Source organism: Eurosta solidaginis, chromosome 3 (assembly GCF_040869045.1).
Source record: "Eurosta solidaginis isolate ZX-2024a chromosome 3, ASM4086904v1, whole genome shotgun sequence".
NCBI classification, from domain to species: domain Eukaryota; kingdom Metazoa; phylum Arthropoda; class Insecta; order Diptera; family Tephritidae; genus Eurosta; species Eurosta solidaginis.
In genome coordinates, this window is record NC_090321.1 from 150,086,357 (window position 1) to 150,102,309 (window position 15,953).

The 15,953-nt window shown below is 38.6% G+C and overlaps 1 protein-coding gene across 7 annotated transcripts in view; it reads right to left on the reverse strand.

The window, feature by feature from the left end:
* LOC137244361 (homeobox protein 2-like) overlaps window positions 1-15,953 on the reverse strand; it is a 664,619-nt gene that overhangs the window by 70,530 nt on the left and 578,136 nt on the right. For 5 of the 7 annotated variants that reach the window (XM_067773278.1, XM_067773279.1, XM_067773277.1 and 2 more), the window contains 2 exons: window positions 10,406-10,628; window positions 4,954-5,046 (listed from right to left, as the gene is read on the reverse strand). In XM_067773278.1, the coding sequence (XP_067629379.1) occupies window positions 4,954-5,046; window positions 10,406-10,628 (316 nt within the window). Of the gene's footprint in view, window positions 1-4,953; window positions 5,047-10,405; window positions 10,629-15,953 lie in introns of those variants that run through there. The other 2 variants (XR_010950927.1, XM_067773280.1) reach the window with 1 other exon arrangement.

A 15,953-nucleotide genomic window follows, 5' to 3' on the forward strand; every position in this document is an offset into this window, starting at 1 on the left:
GTCTGTAAAAATTTTTATTGTGGTTGAACCATACAAATAATTTCTAAAGGTTTTTAAAGCCCATATTATGGCTAAAAGTTCCTTTTCGTTAGTTGCGTAATTTTCCTCGGTCCTCGTCAATGTTCTGGAGATGAACATTATGGGTTTACCACCTTGCTCTAGGACTGCTCCTATGGCGTGGTTTGATGCGTCGGTTGTCAAGTGAAATTCTTTTTCGAAGTCGGGGTATTGTAACATAACGTCAGAGGATGCTAGTGAATTTTTTAATTTATTAAACGCTTCCATTGCGTTATTGTCGAGAGAAATTTTTATTTTAGCTGAAAGATTTTTGGACATGCGTCCCTCCTCGCCTCTCAAAAGTACCGTTAGGGGCTTGGCGAGTTTTGCGTAGTCTTTAATGAAGCGTCGGTAATAACCGGAAAGTCCTAGAAAGGATCGAAGTTCTTTTATAGTTTGAGGCGGTGGAAAGTCTAGAATTGCTTTCACTTTTGCTGGGTTTGTTTTTATGCCATTTTTGGAGACAACAAATCCCAAAAACTCAACCTCTTCTTTGAGAAATTCACATTTATCAAGTTGGATTTTCATATTAGCATCTTGTAGGGTCCTGAAAATTGTTTCCACGTTTTTCAAATGAGAGTCTTCGTCTTTTCCGAAAATTATGATATCGTCTATGTAGACAAAGCATATTTTTCCGATGTAGTCTCTAAGAATATCATCTAATGCTCGTTGGAATATGGAAGGCGCATTTTTAAGGCCGAAAGGTAGTCTGGTAAATTCGTATTTACCATTATTGACTGAAAAAGCTGTTTTTGCGATATCGGATTCAACTAAAGGGATCTGATGAAAGCCACTTTTCAAGTCCAGAACTGTAAAGAATTTGTTCTTTCCGAGTTGTGAAAGAACTTCATTGGTGTCTGGGATTGGGTAGCGGTCGGGTATTGTGATTGAATTTAGTTTGCGGTAGTCTATTACCATCCTGTATTTCTTTATGCCAGATGCGTCAGCTTTCTTTGGCACTATCCAGATGGGAGAATTGTATGGGGATCGAGAGGGTCTAATTATCCCATCCTCAAGTAATTTTGATATTTGCTTTTCTACCTCGTCCTTAAGGGACATTGGGTATGGGTAGTATCTGGAATATACCGGATCTTGGTTTGTAGTTCTTATTTCGGCTTTTACCGCGGTGGTGTACGTTAATTTTTCATCTGGGTCAGAAAAAAGTTGTGGGTATGAGTAGCATAAATTTCGGAGTTTTCCCGTTTGTTCATCCGTAAGATGGTCTGTTCTTATTTCGATATTGTTTACTGATTTTGATTTTTGTTGTTTAATGGCTATTTTCCTATTGTTTTTTATTAGCATGTGATTTTTTGAAGTAAAAATTACGGCTTCTAATTGTTTTAGGCTGTCGTTACCGAGAATACCGTGAAATGATTTAAGTGTGGGTAATATAAAAAATTTAAGGTTCTCGTCTTTTAAACCGAAAAGGTTAATAAAGGTATGGTGAGTTATCTTAACGTTTCCTCCTACTGAGGTTGCATAAAAAATTTCTTCGTTGGGAATACGTTTTTTCGCGAGATTTGGTTGAATGTAGTTTTTATTTGAACCCGTGTCAATTAAGAAATTTAGAACTTTCCCGCTACTGTCCTTGCATTGGAAATATGGTAGCGTGGAATTCGTTAGCCTAAAAAATGAATGTCGGAGAATTCGTATGAGTTTTCTTGAGGGAGGCTGTCAATGGTGTTGTTATCGTGTGCAGTGTATTGGTTGTAGTAATCCTGGAATGTCTGTTCATCTGGTTCGTCAGGTTGCTGTCCTGAGTCCGTTTCTGTTGTTTCTATGTTGTTTACCCTATTTTGTTTGAAAGGTTGCCGCATTTGATTGGAAGGAGGTGTGGGCCGTTTTCCGGCAAGGAAGTTATTGGTCGGTCTATTCATGTAGTTCACGTTCTTTGTCCTGAGAGATTCGTCTATGTCCATTGGGACTGGGGGTTTTGGTTGGGTGGGTCTTGGTGGAGGATTGTTGAACTGGTTGGGTCTAGGGGGTTGTTGCAGAGCGTAGTTGGGAGTTTGAATGTTCGGATTCTTTACGTATTGTTGGTATTGGGGGAATTGTTGGTATTGAGGAAATTGTTGGTATTGGGGAAATTGTTGGGAAGCTCGGGTAAAGGTAGGAATTGCTTGAGGTAGATGGGCAAGGTGCGGGTAGAATGGCTGATTATGGTTCTTTCTTGGTGGAAGTGCGGGCCGTTGTTGATATGGTATCTCGAAAATCGGTGGTGGTATTGTGGGCCGTTTAGGCAAGCCGTATTGTTGGCTGTTGGCATGTGCTGCCCTGAAATTTTGATTCTCTAACTTGATGCACAAATGCAATGCTTCAGGCAGATCAGCCGGCTCTTTCATGCCGAGAAGTCTCGATAGATCGCCTGATAGTCCTCTGACAAAGGTGTCTAGCGCCTTGTCACGGTATGTGTGTGTGAGGACACGCATGCACTCTTCGCTGATTTCCATGCAAGATATTTTATTTAATATTAGTGAGAGGTGTGAATAAACCTCACCATAAAATTCTTGCACAGATTTCCGACCTTGTATTAAGCAGGTCATTTGATGTTCGAGTGTGCTAAGATCTCTTTTGTCCGCGTAATGCATGGTAAGGCATCGGGAAATAGCCTTCCAGTTAAGGGGGGTATTGTAGGACTCTAGTGCTGCGTCAGCACTGCCTACGATTTTATTACGAATTACACTGAGGATGCCGAAATATTTCGGTGAGCCTGCGCATGGCTCATAAATCCTTAATATTCGTTCAACACTTTTCTTCCAGCTGCTGAACTCAGCTGGGTTTCCACCAAACTCTCGCAAGGATCTAACCACGTCAGGTACCTTGTCCATGTCGGCCAGGTTATTCCTGAATCGGTCTTCGATCATTTGATCGGTCATAGGTTGCTGAGTTGGGTGCAGAGCATCCCTAATCATTCTACTTTCGTCCGTACTTAAAATCTCTCTCATTAAGTCCTTTATAAGGTTTTTGAATTCAGGAGTGGGGTTAGCCACTTGTTGGATAGGGTCGCCAGGGGGTTGTGGTGGCGATGGTGGTCCTGCAGGGGGTGCATTAATATTCCCTAGCACAGGCGGTCTCATCAAATTATTATGAGCCATTTTAATTGTTTTTTTTTTTTTATTTTTTTATTTTATACTTTTCGCTAGCTATGTGATGTTTTTGTGGATTTAGTTTAACAATCTCTGGAGGGTCCCTTTTGTGGTGAATCGCAGAGTTGTTTTATTATTATCCTAAAGGTTATTTTTATTTTATAGGCTGTACGAGCCTGTTGTTCATGAGAAGTAATAAATATCGAGGAGAAAAAAAAAAAAAAAAAAAATCACTAAAAAAAATTTTTTTGGTAAAATTTCGAGAAAAAATTATTGAAGGAATTTGAGAAAAAGGGGCTAAACTTTTATTATATTTTCACTTTTGAAATTTGCACTTATTAAAAGGATTGTACCTGTTATCTTAAAGTTACACAATTTTACTTAAATACCTAATTATTATTATTTTTTTTTTTTTTGTTTGCGTGTTTTTTCTTAAATTTGCACTTATTAAAATTTTCTTAAAAGTTTAAAAAATTTTTACTTAGATACTTCAATTATTATTAATTTTTCTTTGTTTGTTAAATTTGCACTTAAAGTTTCACTAAATTTCACTTATTATCTAATTTGTTCTTACATTAATAATCCCGCGGCGAACAAGGCTGGTAGTCCTTTTTGCATCTTGCTACTATTGGCAGTCTCGCTGGCTTCTTCTGCGGGTTGGTGGCTGTGTTCTTCAGAGCTTTACCACCGGGTTTCCTGTCCAGTGCGTTGGGGCGCTTCTTTAGGGCCACTTAGTTTCCAGGTAGGATGTTCGTTGTGTTGGGCGCTTCTTTAGAGCCACTTTTTTTTTGTCACACGAAACGCGAGGCACTACTTGAGGGCCTTTTTACTACTTGCGGAAACTTACGCGACTGAGCCGTTGGGCCCCACGTTGGGCGCCAGTTATTAGTTCTCTAGTGAGAAACTAAAAAAAATATAATTTTATGACGACTCGAAGTCGTTGTACTTTATTTCATCATAGCAACTTAATTACTGACTTTACAATATGTTTCTTACTTCTACTTATCGTATGAAGTCACGTTGGTTGGCAGGTGATTCCTCTTGTTGTTGTTGTCGCTTTATTTACTTCCTCATTTCCAATGAATAGTAATGCACGGTCAGCTATTGAGTAATTGCGCGTGTGACCTACTTTTAGGTCGCATGCTTACGCAGCATTGCATACCGCTATCGTATGGGGAAGTTACATATGCTTACGCAGCATTGCATACTGTTTTCGTATGGATAGTTACATATTTATATGTGGGCAGTTTTGGAGCCCAATTTCAGAGTATGTGGCGTTAACTTATATATAAAACAAACATCTTCAAGAATGATGGATGCGAAACAATAACATCCGTTCCATACGATCTTTGACTATATATTAGCAAGGGCTTTTTTACATGTATGCTTTTAAACTTTATATGGACTGCCAAGTGCATAACTTTATCTAATCTTAGGAAATTGTTGTGGGGAAAATCAGTACTGCTAAATTTCAGTATGAATTATACTTAGCTGTAACTGAAATGTGTCTCTACATTTTATCTCTACACTATCCTACAATTCAATGACCAAAAAGCGTGTGTGTCCACGATTCATTGCAACCGATTTAGTTATAGCTTATACACTATGACCAAATGAGGCGCGTGTCTTCGCTATTAAGCACAACCCGTTTTGTTGCGTATTAGTTAACCACTTCCGCGAGTCTTCAATAATTGCCGTTAGATGGCTATCCTAAACATTATCTAAGTGATGTAAGTGTTTTTTTACACGCAAATGTAGATGTATATACATGTACAAAAAAAACACGGCTATTATTGCCTCAATTATTTACCTCAACAAAGTATCAACATAAGAACGGTATGTTGGCGGTGGAGAATTTCCTTGAACAACTCCATTTTGTCTGCCTCGATCCAATAGAAGAAGCCTGAAAAAAAAGTGAATTGTATTGAAAGCTAAAAAGCACTATAAAAATTCCGCCATAATATGGAGCAGCATCAAAATGCTTTAGAAACAGTTCTTTTTTTAGCGGGGTCACCATATCGAGTATAAATTAGTCTTCTTTGAAGATGTCGCTTGGAGTTAGCATAACAAATTAAGATCTGTCCCTCAAATTTGTAGAATAATAAAAAAGTAGCATCACGCAAATGGGAAGAGAAGTTCGGCCTATGATACCGGGTATGATAAGAGACTTATAGAGCATGATGTTTGTTTGTCCACCAAGGACTATACTTCTCAAGTTACTACTTAGTTAAAAGCAGTAGCCGTTGTAGGTAAGAGTGTAACTTATTTTCTTAATTGGCGCTTAACCGTTTGAACAGCTTTTTCGCTTTGCGAACTGGCGACAATTGGGAACACCAACGGAGTTTGAATTCCACCTGGCTTTAAGGTTACCGATAACGCACCAATGTCTGCAGCTTTAATTCGCTGGACTATGACAGAGTGCAAGCAAGAGTATTTTAAACATTTTTGGTATTAAATTTGTGTTTTAATTCTAAAAAGTTTTATTTTAAGACCATGAAATATAAATTTTAATCCAAAATGTTTTTAAATAGAGCTTTAATCAATGCTGATTGTCGCGTTTTAATATTTTTCGGTTTTAATATTATACTTTCTGGCATTGTTATATATGAATGCCAAATTGGTATTAAAAGTAAATTAAATTTTTACTGTGCATGATTGAACAAGCAGATAGAGAATTGAAATACTACAGGATTTCAAACATTATGGGCAAATAATAGGATTAGAAATCAAAAAATTATTTTATAAAACAGATAACTGCAGGCCTTTAATCGGTTTTTAAAAAGGCCTGACAAACGTCAACAAGTGCAGAATATGAGGTCAATTTCACACTTTCCTTTAGAATAGGTTTCCCAACGTATTACTTTTCGTATTCCAATACGCCAAAAAGGCTTTTGCTTAACTTTAAGAAAAAATAGGGTATTGTGGCGAACATTAGCAGTTTCGATACGCCACTAGGCTGTTAATAAATAAATGCACAACAACAGCGAAGCAGGCATCCACACATACATGAAAACAGAAAAGGTAAGAGCGAAGAGAATATTTCTCGTACCTGTAATCAGCCGCTAATAGCGAAGACGCAATTATGTACATGTATATAATTTAATGACCAACTATGAGAGATATATATAAGCAACTATTCGACACTGCTGTTTGTGAAAAGTCTAGACCCTAGGAGAAAAAGGCGAACGAGGCAACTGAGAGTATTAAAGCTACGCAAGCTGAGGAATAGGAGTCGGTTGGTTTTAAAACGTTGTAACTAAAGCACGCGAGTAATTAATTGGGAAGTACTACTACGATAGCAATGTTCTAAATAAAGAACATTTAGCTATAATGAATATTTGAGTTACTTATTCGATAGTTCAGCGGTTCGAACGATAATCGGAGGTGCGGAATAATCAAGAACTCCCTTTTTAAAGTATAATACACCGATTTGTAAGTTGTGTTTCATAAAGTTGTGAAAATTTTCTTGTAGCGCTTTTTTGTTGATTAATTACATAAATCTATATCTATATAAATCTATATATATAATGCTCCGATTTTAAAACGGTTTTTTGCATTTGGAAGCTTAGCTACGTGAGATGGTACAGTTAAAATAATTTGAAGGTATATATTATAGGGGCGTGCAAACTGCCAAAATGTAGTAAAAAATCATAAAATTTTTGTTTACACAACTATAACTCATAAACGGAAGGATGGATTTGAAAAATTCTACCTTTCACTAAAACTGTGAAATATTTACCTTCGTTCTGCATCAAACAAACTACTTGATTCATTTCTTATATCAGCCAAATTGTTTAAACAAAAGTAACATGTTTACCAAAAAATTCGTGTGTGTGATTGTTCGGTGTCAACTGTGCGCGCTAATTGCTTTTGAGTGAGCAAAGATGCGACACATACGTACATATGTACATAGCATTAGCTGCGTTATTTAATTTCGGGAGTAGGTTTATAGCAGGGCTATTCAAAACTGAAACTGCACCTGTATTTGTGAGAGCGCAATCGTCGCGATGATCGTGCGGGTGAATTGATTTTTCATTTAGTCGCTTACTAGCGAGCAACGAGCTAACAACAAGCATGTGTATCGCGCAAAATTTTTCATACATATTTTGATACCGATCAGCCAATACCCATCACCGATGTTACTACGCCAAATGCCAAGCGACGACAGAGCGAATCATATGCGTGTGAATATTGAGAGGGCACAATTGTGCTATGAAATGAATAGCCCTGGTTTATAGGCATGCATGTACATATTTATGTATTTTCATATCACATCAGCTTGACATATGTATGTACATACATATTAATGCAACATAAATGGTTAAGAATGCACACATCTATTGAAAAATACTCTTTCGTTAAAAATATTAAACATTTCCTTAAAATTCTTCAAAAAAGTTTAATTTTTTGGTATTTTTGCATGTATCACTATCACTACATATTATAAAACAAAGTCGCTTTTTCTGTCCCATGTCCCTTTGAATGCTTAAACCTTTAAAACTACGCAAGGGATTTTCATGCGCTTTTTTTTAATAGATAGAGTTATTGAAGAGGAAGGATCGTATGTATAATAACATCCATTAAATAGCGGAGAAATACTGTTATTTTTGAAGTTTCTATTGTGATGCATATACATATATAAGAGAAAGTGGTGTTAGTTACACTATTTATAACTCAAGAACGGATGAACAGATTTGGCTGAATTTGGTATAGGGTAGCTTAGAACCAGGAGACAGACATAGGACACTTTTTATCCCGTTCTGGATAGGGTCTTGAGATCAAAACATGGACCTGGGTAATCCTGGGATATGTTTTTGTACAATATGGGTATCAAATGGAAGCTGTTGATGTGTGCTTTAGTACAGAGTAATTTATACCGATGGGTGACTAGGGTCTCGAGATATAGGCCAAAACGTGGACCAGGGTAACACTAGGATGTGTTTTTACATTATGGGTATCAAATTGAAGCTGTTGGTGTGTGCTTTAGTACAGAGTAATATTTACCGATGTATTATTTACGATCCTTTTTTCGGAGAAGTAGACCAGAGACGGGCTTGGAATGAGATTAGGACTAGGATTGGGACTGAGACTCGGAGTGGGACTGGAACTCGGAATGGGACTGGAACAAAATACATACTACCCTCTGGGACTGCCAATAAGAGATGAAGAAGAATGGGAAGAACTTAAGAGAAGAGAAAAGAGGGAGGGAAAAGGAGATTGAGAAAGAGATAGAGTGAGACGAAAATAGAGATAGATGAAGCGAAAAAGGCGGATGGAGGAGTGCATAAAATGATTAAGAAGAAGAGAAGAGGGACAGGGTAGAGTTAGAGGGAAAAAGCTTATTAAAATGTATGCAGATAGACCAAATTTAGGGCAGAACAACATCTGACGGGTCTGCTAATAAATCTTATAAAATAAAGTCGCTAAATGCCATGTATGCACATAACTTCACACAGAATGCTCCGATTTTAAAACGGGTTTTTGCATTTGAAAGTTTAGCTACGTGAGATGGTACAGTTAATATAATTTGAAGATATATATTATAGGGGCGTGGAAAATTGCCAAAATGTAGTAAAAAATTATAAAATTTTTGTTTACACAGCTATAACTCATTAACGGATGGATGGGTTTAAAAAATTTTACTTTTCAGTAAAAATTTGAAATATTTACCTTCGATCTGCATCAAAAAACACTTGATTCCTTTCTTATATCAGCCAAATTGTTTAAACAAAAGTAACATTTTTACCAAAAAATTCGTGTGTGTGGTTGTTCGGTGTCAACTGTGCGATCAAATTGCTTTTGAGTGAGGCGTGATGCGACACATACGTACATACATAGAATTCGCTGCGTTATTTAACTTCGGGAGTACATTTATATGTATGGATGTATGTATGGATATCTTTCGTTAAAAATATTGAACATTTCCTTAAAATTCTTAAACAAAAGTTAAATTTTTTGGTATTTTTGCATGTATCACTATCACTATCAGTACATAGTATAAAACAAAGTCGCTTTTTCTGTCCCTATGTCCCTTTGAATGCTTAAACCTTTAAAACTACGCAACGGATTTTGATGAGTTTTTTTTTAATAGATAGAGTGATTGAAGAGGAAGGCTTGTATGTATAATAACATCCATTAAATAGTGGAGAAGTACTGTTATTTTTGAAGTTTCTAATGTGATGTAAGTATAAATATAAAAGAAAGTGGTGTTAGCTACAATCTTTATAATTCAAGAACGGATAAACAGATTTGGCTGAAAATTGGTGGAGGGGTAGCTTAGAATCAGGGACAGACATAGGATACTTTTTATCCCGTTCTGGCCAAGGTCTTGAGATCAAAACGTGGACCTGGGTAATCTTGGGATATGTTTGTACAATATGTGTATGAAATGGAAGCTGTTTATGAGTACTTTGATACGAGGTATTTTTCGTACCCGTGGGTGACTAGGGTCTCGAAATATAGGCCAAAACGTGGACCAGGGTAACACTAGGATGTGTTTTTACATTATGGATATCAAATTGAAGCTGTTGATGTGTGCTTTAGTACAGAGTAAGTTTTATACCGCTGGGTGAGTAGGGTTTCGAGATATATGCCAAAACGTGGACCCGGATACCCCTAGAATCTGTGTGTAATATGGATATCAAATGAAAGCTGTTGCTGAGAGCTTTAAAGTAATTTTCATTGTGATATTCGATTTAGTCGCATCAACCTGGGAAAACAGATAAATATGCATGCGAAGCCGAAATAAAGACATGAATTAATAATACCCACATACCTAATTACATACATACGTTCTATTCGATTTGCCTGAAATTTGGTATATAAATTTGCCTATATATGTTAGTATTTACGATCCGTTTTTCCGGGAAGTAGACAGGAGACGGGCTGGGAATGGGATTAGGACTAGGACTGGGATTGATACTCGGAGTGGGACTGGGACTCGGAATGGGACTGGAACAAAATGCATACCACCCTCTTGGACTGGCAATAAGGGATTAAGAAGAGTGGGAAAAACTTGAGAGAAGTGAAAAGAGGGAAGGTGAAGGAGACTAGTTAGAGAAGAGATAGAGTGAGACGAAGATAGAGATAGATGAAGCGAAAAAGACGGAGGGAGGAGTGAATAGAAGGATAAAGAAAAAGTGAAGCGGGGGGAGGGCAGAATTAGACGGAAAAAGCTTATTAAAATGTATGCATATAGATCAAATTTAGGGCAGAACAACGTCTGACGGGTCTGCTACTAAATATATAAGTTTCTTATGTACCTTAATCTGTATTCCTGCATGCTGGCTTGATAAGATGGTGGTGGTGGCCTGTGTTGAAATTCGGGATAAAGAATACCATCAGCTGTACCTCCTTCACGCTGACATTGTCGCCGACCATAACGACCCAAATCCACCGATGATCCGAAGCCCAAACAGGGTGGTCCACCAGGCGTCGTCATATGCCATGCTGCACCGCTCACCGTCACTAGCACAACACCAACACCTAAAAGTAATAGAGAAAAGAAATTTAGTTTAGTTGTCGAAGCACAATTGCTCTTTATTTAAATAACATAACGCATAAAATCTATCGGAAGTAGTTTTGTAACTACCGAATGATTCGAATAATTAAAAAACTCATTTGTAAACCAAATTCAAAACCGCCTTGAAAGTATTTCTGTTTTGATTTAAAGTCAAGAGGTTTTCAATTAGGCCAGTCGCTATTGCCGGATAAACGTAAGGCTAGTAAAGTTATAATCGTTTGGAAAATATTTTGCAAATATTTCTCCAACCGCCATAAAAAAAGAACGGTCCGTTTCTATCGAAGAAAAAAGGTCACGTGATAAACTGTTTATATCTAAGCATTTATAAGGATGAGGGATAACATTTTTGGAGAAATCTTACACTGTCGGAAACATTATCATTAGAAAGATTTAAATTTCCTTTTTTTGCTGCTGCACCTACTATAATTAATCATTTAAAAATTACTTTTTGTTTAGCTTATACAGATTCTCTTTCTGCAGGGCTAGCAATTTTTTTTTGTTTGTTTCGAAATTTCCTTGTTTTATTTATTTTAGCTTTTTTATCACGCAACTATAAGGGTACGCTTACACAGCCACCGATAAACCGAAAAATTGCAATCAGCTGAAGAAATCGGCCGGGCTGGTGTCAAAATTGCAACCAATTATCGGCCGACAGCTTTTTCTCTTACATTTACTTTTTCGCAAAAATACCCTTGTGTTAATGCTTTTATGTGATTATCCCATAAAGGGCGCCTGTTTTGCACACAATTAATAAATTGTTCAGTCCATCGCACAAATAATTAATTTTTCATAGTAAATGCACGCAACTTATCGGACGATAAACTGAACACGCGCGAATTTAGCGTGATCGGTTGAAATGTACACACGCTCATCTAAATACAAGTTAACACACTCAGCCACTGCCCATTCAACTCATTCCCACGTTCGATCCGCAACGTCAGCACATTTTGTTTCCCACCGATCGTTGCATGCGCTGCAGCGTAAGCATATTTGTATTTCATAATGAAATGCAATACCAATAATTTAATAACGCAACGCTTGTGGGAAATCAAGGCCACGGTCTTTCTCACCTGCATTGTAACACACTTGCGTAAGGATTGCGCCGCTGCCGCCGGCGCTGAGGTTTCTTTGGCAAACCGCCAAGAACGTTTGGACAGTTGCTGTCGGGGATCCGTACGACTAAGTCGATTTGTTAGTTATATACAACCATTTTTGAATAAAGTATATTTGTTAACTTTAAATTTGAGTGCTTACTAATTTCAACTTCTTAGTTTGTTTGGAGCGAGTTGGCTCCTTAATTTTTTTAAGTGAAAGGATCCGATATCCTTAAGTGGTGCCCTAGCAGGGACCGCTTGTGAAAGTGAATATCCTTTAAGGATCAAGTAGGAAAAAAGCTGTGAAGTGAGAAGGAAGCTTACATTGAAATAAGCAAATAAAAAAAATAATACAAAACATTTAAAACCGAAAAGCTATAAGAGGTAAAGAACCTCATATTAGAAAAAGCAAACAAGCAACCAAAAATATATAGAATCTAGCTCTTCTTAGGAAAAACAGTGTACACGATATAACACCACTTATGAACCTAGTGGTGCTGTAAGTATAGAACTTAGCCAATAATTAAATATACCTTCTTTTTTTCCAACGGTAACAAGGATGGAAAAACTTAAAGTGAACTTAACGAATTTAAAAGGTCCCGTTAATGCCCTGCTGGAGAAGATGAAAGCTTTAGAGAGACGTGTGACGGAGTTGGACCGGACCAATAATACATTCAGCGGTCCTCGGCGTAGCGAGGAAACAGAGGAAGCCCCCATGACTGAGGCCGACTTCTCAGTCATCAAGGGAACACCCTTGTACCGTGCTATATTAAGGCACATTCGACAAAAAGTCCGCGGTACGGCGGATAACGCTCTGATTTCCTACAAAATTTTTGACAACAATTGGTCCAAAATAAAGGAGTGCCTGGCTCTGCATTACGCAGATAAGCGGGATGTCCGCACTCTCGAACACCAGTTGCATCAATTGCAACAGAAAGGTGGCACTGTCGACGAGTTCTACGCTCGAGTGAACCACCTATTCAACTTGATTCTTAATAAGTTACAAACCGAATCGTCCACTGACGAAACCACGACGCTTATGGACACCTACAGAAATAGGGCGTTGGATGTATTCATCCGCGGTCTAAATGGGGAGCTCTCAAGGATGCTCCTCGTTTAACGTCCCAAGACTCTTCCAGAGGCTTATTCAGCTTGCCTGGAGTTGCAGAATGTCAACTTCAGAAACGTATCGCTTCACCCATCTGCCGGTAATAATCGCATAGTGGTCCCTATTAACAATTTAAACGAGATTAAACCTTTCTTCGAAGGGAAATCACCTGTAATCCCACCCAAGCCTACCTAGCGTAAACAAGATCGCAGGTCTCCATTCGATAGAAGGGAGCGTTTTTCAAGTAACTATCGTGCTCCACCCGCTACTCAGTCTACGAATCCTCCCGTTGAAAAAATGGATGTGGACCGCTCTACCCAATCGCGTGCTGTAAAGTATATCAATCACCCTAATCCATTCAAACGTGAAGCAAGATCGGAAAACCTTCCGAGGAACCAACAAAGGTTTTTCCATTCAACGACCGGAACTGATGAGGATAACACCAAGGAAGAAGAATCGACCAAGAACGAGGATGAAGGGGATTTTCTATCGGAGTGCCATATAGCGTACCATACTTAGAGTACACACTCTCAGATGGCCGCAACCTCGACTTCCTGATTGACACAGGGGCCAACAAAAATTTCATTAGCGAAGAAATTGCAGCTGGAGGTGATCCCGTTGAGAAAGTTTTTAATGTCCACTCAACTGGAGGAGAGGTGCAAATTAGTTAAAAGATAGGTTTAAAATATTTCAGGGATGTGGGCTTCCCTTCAAAGATAGCTTTCTTTGTCCTTCCGGGACTGAAACCCTTCGCCTGTATTATCGGCGATGATACGTTGAGAATGTTAGGGGCAGTAGTCGACAGGAAGAACAATTTCTTAAGGATAAATAATTTCAATTTGCCACTAAAGGCCAAAATCTCGAATCAGGTTAGTTACTCAATGGGAAAGGACGTACCTATCCGCTGATATAAAACAGCACGTTGATGAAGTACTGGAAAAATACTCCGATCTTTTCCTCCCTCTTAATGGCAGTGAGCTAGTGGATACAAATGTGCGAGCCGAAATACGGACCACCACCCCTGAACCTAGCTACAGTAAAAGTTACCCTTATCTGGTATGTATGAGGGAAGAAGTAGACAGGCAAATAACCGAATTGCTTAATGAGGGAGTTATTAGACCTTCCAAAAGCCCTTACAACTCCCCAATATGGGTGGTGCCTAAAAAACCAAAACCAAATGGGGAAAAACAATATAGAATTGTGATTGACTATAAGAGATTAAATGCTGTCACTATCGCCGATACGTACCCTATCCCAGACATAAACTCCACCTTTTCCAGTTTAGGGCAGGCCAATTTCCTCACAACTATTGACTTAACGTCTGGCTTTCACCAGATACCTATGAAAGCGTCGGATATACCCAAGACAGCGTTCTCAACGATGAATGGGAAATACGAATTCCTACGCTTACCCTTTGGTTTAAAAAGTGCTCCCGCCATTTTCCAAAGGATGATCGACGACGTCCTCAAACAATATATAGGGAAAATTTGTTATGTCTACATTGACGACATAATTGTTTTTGGAAAGGACCCGGAAGAACACTTACTGAACATCGAAAAGGTATTGGCAAGGCTTCGCGAAGCAAACCTTAAGGTAAATCTGGAGAAGCCTGCTTCTTCGAAAAAGAAGTAGAATTCCTTGGGTACGTCATCATTTCCGATGGCGTTCGTGCTGAGCCAAGCAAGGTCGAAGCGATTAAACTTATTTCACCACCAGAAAATCTCAAGGATTTAAAAAGCTTTTTAGGTATGACTTCCTATTACATGAAGTTCATAAGAGACTACGCAAAAGTGGCAAAACCTCTAACCAATCTCACTCGAGGCGAGAATGCTCAAGTGAAAGCAAATTGTTCCAAAAAAGTAAAAATTGAACTTGACGACAGGGCCCTTCAGGCTTTTCATGATTTAAAACAGCTTCTTGTATCTGCTGATGTTCTTGCCTTTCCAGATTTCGAAAAACCATTTAACCTGACTACGAATGCCTCGAACATCGCCATCGGGGCAGTCCTCTCCCAGGGAGCAGTAGGCGAGGACAAACCTATAGCTTATATTTCACGATCCTTGAATAAATGCGAAGAAAACTATGCTACTAACGAGAAAGAGCTCCTCGCTATAGTTTGGGCTCTCAATAATCTGCCGTTGTACCTATACGGTGCCAAGAAAATTAAGATATACACCGAACACCAACCACTAACGTTTTCTCTGAGTTGCAGAAACTACAATGCTAAACTGAAACGCTGGAAGGCCAGTATAGAGGAGTACAATTGTGAAATAATCTACAAACCGGGAAAATCGAATTTAGTCGCCGATGCTCTCTCTCGTCTCAAAACAGAAGTTAATGTGCTAACCGATTCTATCATTGTCCAACCTCCATCTGTTTCAGGACATGATCCCACAAGTGCTGGACTCGAAAGAGAACCCGAAATTGATACTGTCACTCAATGCACAATGCATTCAGCTGATCAGGATAATTCGGATTTAATACCACATGTAGGGGCCTCTAACGTTTTTAAAAACCAAATAATCTTCAGACACGGTAATCGGCCACAATGCCTGGAACATCCTTATCCGGGCTATAGCAGGCACTATGTGTCATTAACAACTTCCAGAGGTACCGAATTAGAATAACCCAGAGGGTGGTGGAAGATGTTACGGTTCCGCACAGGATCTACGAAATAATCGAGAGGGAGCACAAACGAGCCCACACAAATCCCCGTGAGAATAAAGCACAAATACTCAAGCAATTTTATTTTCCCGCAATGTCCAGGCAAATCAGAGATTACGTTAGGCAATGTGATACTTGCAAATTAAACAGGTACGATAGGCATCCGGCGAAACCGTTCCTCCAATATACCCCAATACCAAATTATCCCTGCGAAATTCTACACGTCGACCTCTTCGAAATAGAGAAGCAAAAGTAACTAAGTGCAATTGATAAATTCACGAAATTTGACAAGCTTTTCCCAATAAAGAACAAATCTTCCGTTCACCTCCGAAGAAAGCTTACTGATCTCCTGCACTATTTCTCGGTGCCGAAAATATTAGTTATGGACAATGAGAGGGGATTTTTGACTCCCCTTGTCCTAA